General features: G+C 41.8%; 1 protein-coding gene across 1 annotated transcript; it reads right to left on the minus strand.

The window, feature by feature from the left end:
* Window positions 1-4324: 4324 nt before the first annotated feature.
* Window positions 4325-6496, minus strand: LOC147461096 (shikimate O-hydroxycinnamoyltransferase-like). Its single transcript, XM_086500046.1, has 4 exons — window positions 6396-6496; window positions 5795-6270; window positions 5169-5591; window positions 4325-5068 (listed from the first exon to the last, which is right to left on the minus strand). Exons 1-4 carry the CDS (start codon window positions 6418-6420, stop codon window positions 4580-4582), a joined length of 1413 nt encoding a protein of 470 aa, XP_086356172.1. The 5' UTR covers window positions 6421-6496; the 3' UTR covers window positions 4325-4579.
* Between the last annotated feature and the right edge of the window lie 1196 nt (window positions 6497-7692).

The following is a 7692-nucleotide window of genomic DNA, read 5'->3' on the forward strand; positions in this document are numbered from 1 at the left end:
ATACATAATTTGTGAGCTTATATCCTCACTTTTCCAAATTCCCACAATGTGCCAATGTCGTTGATTTGAAGTCAAGTGCAGGATGTGCGCACGGGTTAGAATGTTATCAAAGAACTTTTCTTTGTACAATAGGCAATCCTTGCCAACTTAAAGGTTAAAATGTAGAAAAACAAGAAAACGTGAAATTGTCCAACTTGATTGCTCTGTTGTGGTTAGTTGTCATAAATTTTTGAAATAAAAACTCGCTCAAAGCTATATCTGTTGCACAAGAGCGAGTTTTTGTATGTAGCAAGATTTCAAACTTTGGAAATATGGATGCTAGATACTGACGCATGGAGTTCTTGTGCTCATAGCTAACAATGACTCTTGTCAACTTATAAACGTCGTAGCAAAAGAAAGTTGACCTTGTCGAGCATTCCTAGATAATTGACCTTGTCAAATTGTACAACCTATTGAAAAGAAAAAAAAAACTTGCAAGGTATGTACCTCGTACTACCTACTTGGCTTGATTACCATTGTCCTTGACCATGTAGATCTGTCTTGATAAATTGGAACTCTAGAAAAATTTGCCTAAGAACCATGTCCTACCAAAAATGTAAATCCAGAACACAAAAGGAGAAAAACCCCTCGTCGGCTTCGCAAGCTGTAACAAGTAGTCGACCATGCCGAGCAACTTTGCACCTGTCATCAAGTCTAGCAAATAGGCCGTGCTAATCTCCTTGAGATGCTAGAGAGGCAATTTTTATTAAATTCGTGCTTGATTTGGGTTTGTGAACTAATCATTGGTCCTTGCCACTAATGTATGCAATAAAAGTTTAATGTTTATGGTAACGGATACAAGCCATGCTTGTTCTTGGAGTGCTTAAAGTGCACTCACCTACTCACCTCTATTGCATAACAGGGCTATGCAGCATGTTATGAAAAAATTGTCAAATAAAATGAAAATATGTACATACCCTATTAATCACTTGACTTGACTTGCTGTGTTGTTGATATCTTGCATGTTGCATGACCTTGCATGCCATGCTTTTTGTATCCTTGCGGGTGTGCCCTCCTGCGAAATCTCGAGCCTTGCTTGAGTACACAAGATTTTGTTGTATTCTTAATCATGGTCCTTACCATGGTGATTTGTTGCTTGGTTCATATACTTTTAGTTCATATAGACAATCTATTGTTTTTCAATAGATTGTCTAGTTCTTGCTATCAAGGGCCTTTCTTGATTCACGAAAGAATTCAAAGATCATGTTAAAAGTAATGAGAGCTGCTTACCCCACCTTGTCATCAGATAGTTGCCAAAAATTTTGACAAAACCATTGTCATTGTGGGACTACAATCTACACTTTGTCGCCTATCATGGGCATCTCTGTACCTTGCATGATCCGACAACGTGTTCAAGCATGTGAAGCATGCAATCGGCATTGTTTACTTCAACTCTTCTTGTCAAAGGTCTTGATACGATCTCCCTGAGAAAATCTTTTGATGCAGACACTATGAAATCTGCTACAAGCCAGACTCTTTGGCCATCTTAAGAGCTTGTAGCTTGAAAGCATATACAATTCATCCATGGCACATGCATGTGCATGTCTTAATCTTCTTTCCCCATCATCTTGCCGTGGGAAAACCCCCATAGAATTGGAAGGGGGTACCCAAAATAAGACGCCCATTATTAAATCAAGTATGTAGTCAAAGTTGACAATCTTCCATGGCGAGAAGGCAACATAGAGCCAGAAGAAGCACTCACGGTCAGGTTTGAAAATTGCAAGGTGCCCTTACCTTGCCCAATGAAGGGTAACTTATGTTGTTGCCCATCACAAGGGAAGGACAATTTCGCATTTGGCCAATCATTATGCACGGCAAAAGTTTAGTGGCCCTTCACACATAGCATTAGAAGAAGCACATGGAAATCATTGTGAGTTATTGATTGCAAGCATTTTGAGAATTTTTGTATACCGCCTTAAGAGTGTACACTCTCTAAGATCAAGAACTTGCAATGCAGAGCTTACATGAGGAGCTATTGGATAGTGATTTTGATGCTAAACTTGTTTCAAGCGAGAAGAGGTTTCCTAGAATAGTATAGATTAGATTATGACCAACTAGTCCGATCAATTCAAACCATCCCCTTGTTAGCCAAGAGAGAGTGTGACACTTATAGCTTATCTCAATTAGAAGGCATGTAAATGGCTATGCAAGAATGCATCGTCAAGGTCGATGGACATAGGGTTGATAAACATGGAGCTAATGATGTAATTTTTTTTATATTATCAGGACTAGTATTAGAAGAGTTATGTGCCCACCATAAGCTCAAAAGTAATGGAGCTAATGTCTTACTAAAGACTCCCCAAGTATCAAGAACCACTTGTGTGTTATATACTATTTGAACTTATACATATTTCGAAATATGGCACATTATAACATTACCTTTAGTCCTATACTAACCTTTGAAGGGCACTTTGGCAAGTTACCCTTCCTTGGGAAGGCCTAGTAAAAGATAACCTTTTGCAAGGGAAGGGCCCTTTCACGAGCATGCCCGTCTTTGGGAAGGCCTATAAAGTTTTTGCCATGCAGGTGCAGGGTAAATTACGACGGAAGGGTGGGAAGGGTTGCAATTTTCAGCCTTGCTCACGGTGCACCAAGAAGTCCTCCACAGGATCCAAGCCGGTGTGATGAAAATTGCTTCCCAGCCCGAGACACACCCTTTTGATGTTGTTGCTGCGCAATTTTTCTACCACTTCCTCTTGTGAGCTTTGCGTGCAAGCCCTATTTCATGTGCTACATATCTTAATCTCCTTTCTCGCAAGCGACCAGTCCCATGACCTAGCTCTGTGTAGGGTATGGGCTTCGTTGCATCCAAGGGGGCCATGCCCATGCCTTTCTCATGCATGGCGCCAAGCGTGCTCTAAGAGAGAGAGAGAGAGAGAGAGAGAGAGAGAGAGAGAGAGAGAGAGAGAGAGAGAGAGAGAAGAAACATCAAGCCACGCATGAGCCATGAAAATATTTCCTCCCTCCTCCATAGCTCCTCCCTCCCCTAAGCTTTGATACCAGTGTAAAGATTGGAGATTGGAGTATGCCACTTTCCACCCAATTGTGCCCTTTATAAGCCTTGTCTAGCTAATTATAGGGACCCTCTGTACTGCATGTCAATCCTAGCTCTTGGCCTTCCCAGTCTTACCCTAGGCATGACAGGATGTCACCTGCATACCATCGTTCGACCACGTCCCAAAGAGGGGGGCATTCCCACTGAACGGCCAGCTAGTCCCCTAACAAGCTTGGTTTCCCACTATTTGTAGAGTCGATACCTTTTCACATAGGCCCCATCCACCAAGGTCACCAAGGGGGTACTAATTTATGACGCTAGTGTTGAGCAATTTTTTTTCAAGTTCAATACTTGCTCTCAAACCCAATTTCCCATGAACCTCGAGCTTCAAGATTTCCAACCTTTTATGAAGAGGTGCTTCACGAAACTGAAAAGCTACTTTACACTTGGAAAAATTTTAAATTTCACTTGAAGATTGATAAAACCACAGTATCTTTGATATGTATTACTAAGTGATTTTTATCAAGATAGTAGACACCATCAAGGGAGTCCCTTGAAAAGACTCTCTCTCACACATACAATCACGCTATGGATAAAGACAATCTCAAGACGTTTATTGGAACGGGATTTCACACTTCGCAGGTGAGATCCAAGGGATATCTCATGAAAAAGGCGTAATGGAGTGTGGTAAGGTCAATGACTGATGGGGAGACCATTCAAGCTAGAGCTAGCACATCAAAATTTCAAAGCCGTGATGAACAAGCACTCAACATCATTCTCAAAATACTTCACAATAGTTACCTGCATTATTTAGATGAAGCCACCTATGCTCTTAGTGCATGGCAAGCCCCAAAAAGACATTTTGGAGCTAAAGGAAAGAACTCAAAAATTTCATTGAAAATGCAAGTGTACGGGCTCATGATAGGAAGTAATGAGGACCTCTTTTATCTAACTAATAGGCTAAAAAGAATTTGCACATAATCGGTATACATAGAGTCTCCAGTTGAAGAAGAGGACCGAGTAGCTGTGCTCTTAAAGACCGTTCATAAGGAGTATGACTAAATTGTACCTGTGCTCAAAGAAAAAGAGACAATACTCTCACTTGAAAGCGTCATTAATTCTTTACAAGAAGAAGATAAGAAGATCAATAAAAGAAACAAATAATCAACATCACATGGACATTGAAGACGCTTGCTTTCATTGGTCCGCATAAATGAAAAGAGACGTACAAACAGCAGTCTGAACCCAACAAAAACATCGCTCTCTAATTAATTATCTAAAGGAAGAAGATAAGAGATTAATAAAAGAAACAAATAATCAACATCAAATGGACACTGAATGCACTTGCTTTCGTTGGTCCGCATACGTGAAAAGAGAGGTGCGGACAGCAGTCTGAACCGAGCCTAAACATTGGAAATAGATATTGCATCTTCCAACCAACACATGTTTTTGATGGATGATCTTTGCAAAAAAATGTCTAAAAGCTAAGTTCTCCAATTACTATAGCACAACATATCATATACTTGCTAGCTAGATATGGTTTCTTCATATGACAATGGAGGGTGATGGAATAGAAAGGAAGGCTTGAAGTGCTTTTGTGCTGGTGAACCGCATGCAAACATCCATGCTACCCATCTCTTGGCCTGGATACACATCTATGGCGCGATCATTGTGAAGTGTTGAAGGCCGTACTGCCAAGGGCCTCCCAAAGCCCAGATCCACCTCAAAAAGTGCTGATTTGGGCCCATGGTTGATGAAAAACATGTAGATCCTGCCACTCATTAGCTCACCCAACAGCTGCATAAACTCCATGAACTTCAAGCCAGGCTTTGCTAGTCTTCCCCTGATGTATTCCTCATCATTGAGTACATCTATTGCCTTCCTTATCCTCGCTGCGACTACGCCAACACTCTCTTCCCTCAAATTCGACACCGTTGCTTGGACATTCACCACATCCAATGCATTACCAAAATAGGCAGGTGTCAATGCGGGCCTCAATCGCTGCCTCAAGTCTGCCTTTAGATAGAGACAAACCTGTTAATGCGCCAACACAACTTGGTTAGCCAATGTGCAAGAAGAAGATCACAATTGTATATATATAGCCCTTGAAAGCACAATCAAAGCTTTTCATTACCATCTGTTCTGGTGGCATTTCATATGCTTCCACCAATCTCTTCCATATTGATGCAAGCACGGCTTGGTAGGAGCTTATTGAAGGATTTCCTGATTCTTGGATTGCTTTCCGCTTGAGCTGTTGAACTACAGCACTATCAAAATGCAAAACTCTGCAATGGCCCTTCGTCGAAGGGCGCTTTACATTAGGGATTTCCATAGCAGCTCTTGGTCTAGGAGCCAGATCTTGCCCAAGCTTTGACGTATCCAGCCAGCATTTTGGATCAAGCACCGTCCGCACATGGAATGGAGGTAGTGACACGCCTAGACCTCTACAACATTGGCCCCAAGACCTTAAAAAATATGAATAAGAGGAACCGTCGAAAACAGCATGACTGGCAGTTGCACCAATGGCGATTCCACAGCCATCTCTGAATGTGGTAACCTGACAAAATTGGTGAAGAAATAAGGCAACTCGATCGGATGAGCTTCATCTATACATACACACAAACTACAAGGTAGCATTGCCCATCTTACATGTACAATGTATGTAAAAGAGAAGCATAACATTATTCTGCATCTGCATGTATGTAAAAATACAGCAGGCTAAGATTGCCCATGGTACATGCAGAGATAAATTGAGTTTACCTGGATAGAAAGAAAAGCCTCTTCAAAAGGGTTGAAAGGAGTCGGTGCAGTCAAGCCACTGTAGAGGTCATGGATTGGAAACTTCTCTTCTTGCAGCTCGAAAAAATCATAATCTGCAAAAGCTTCTCTGAACTCGACCCCGGCATCATTGCAGTCAATAACGATGTTGCTGCATTTGTCGCCACTGCCATCATTCTCGTGGCGAAAGCGTCCAGCAACAGGATAGAAGTCCACGAGGACCTTGGCCAATCCATCTTTCAAGGTTTGGATGTCGCAACAAGAACGCCCTTCTTCTTGCAGATAATCAGCATTGGCTAGTCGAAGAGCTGGATAGAAGAGGACACTTCTGACGTAGTTGAAATTCAGAAAGAAGGTGTCTGAAGGAGAAAGGTAGAAGTTGAATCGATGAGTAGGACGCAATGGCTTAACGACAGAGGTTTTCGTGATTTGTAGATGCAGATCATCTGATGATTCAACTGCGAAGTTAGAAAGCATTAATTAGCAGGAATCTCTCTCTCTCTCTCTCTCTCTCTCTCTCTCTCTCTCTCTCTCTCTATATATATATATATATATATATATATATATATATATATATATATACCTTTCGCTCGAACAGAACAATCCATCTCTCTCCTCGCTCGCTCTCTCGCTCTCTCGCTCTCGCTGTGTACGTGCGGTACCTAATTTCACTCCACATCTTCTTCCCTTCCCACTTCTGAAATGCTAAAAACTCATCAGGTCGGCAATTTAAATCTTCTTTTTTCCTTTCGGTTGGCAAAATCATAAAGCTTCTTTTTCCAGCCAAATTGGCAATTTCTTTTCCCCAAAAAATCACTGGCATAATTTTTACATGCAAACTTTTTTTTTTTTTTTGCAAAACTCACAATTGTGAGTGGATAGTATTAAGAACATCAGAAATATACACCAACGAGCTGAGACCGAGCCTTGAGGGTCAAAGGATTACAAGTTTTATGTTTGATAGAGAAACCACTCCTAGGCTTTACTTATTACAAGATGTCATCATGACATGTATTGTTCTAGACCAGTCCTCTGAGGCTTGTTTGCCGCCAATCCTGTGGATCGTCACTCTGCTCTCTTGTATGATTTCACAAAAGCTTGCCACAACCAGATCCCCCTCAAACACGCGGCGGTTCCTTCCTTGCCAAATATGGTGAAAGAAGTAGAACCTGATTATTTGAGTGCAGACAAGAAGAGTGGGACTTCCCAACCTGTTACTACCAAAGAACAAATCAGTCTTGAAGAACTTAATTTGCCATGTTCTTTGAATCCACTTGCATATTTTCCAAGCCATGCCACTGATTGCCTGGCATCCCATGAAAAGGTGGGCTAGGTTCTCACTAGCTATTCTACACCCCGAGCGACGATCGGACCCGATTCCTCTTTCTTGTATCTTTACGCCCGTCTCGGTAGAGCTCCCCACGTCACTAATATCTTCATATACTGAGGCCACCTTGGCTTCCAGATGTTCTCCATGACTCCCTCCCACCGTTTTTCCGTCCAGTGCCTCTTCCATAATTTGTTGAGTGAGCTACACCAATTAGCCTCCTGCATTAATGCATGGTAAATGCCTTTAGAATTTGGTCTTCAAAAGAGGCTAATGTCGGGCCATCTCCAAGCATCCCACTCAAAGTTGGATTCACAAATTGGCATCACCACCTTATCAAGCTCTTTCATCACCCTGTAGACTAGTAAGATCTCAAAGCCATTCAGTTGAAATTGAATGGCTAAAGAGTCAGTAGTTTTCCAGCACTTCTTGTTGCCATCCTAGAATTTCTCTAGTCGAACAAGCCCCTTATTATTCACATTCCTGGCCATTTCTATCCAATAGGGGCTTTGTGGCGCGCCGGCGGCCCCAATATTTTAGAGATCGAAGGGGA

The sequence above is a fragment of the Adiantum capillus-veneris genome, chromosome 3 (genome assembly GCF_014529385.1).
Source record: "Adiantum capillus-veneris isolate H3 chromosome 3, ASM1452938v2, whole genome shotgun sequence".
Lineage (NCBI taxonomy): Eukaryota > Viridiplantae > Streptophyta > Polypodiopsida > Polypodiales > Pteridaceae > Adiantum > Adiantum capillus-veneris.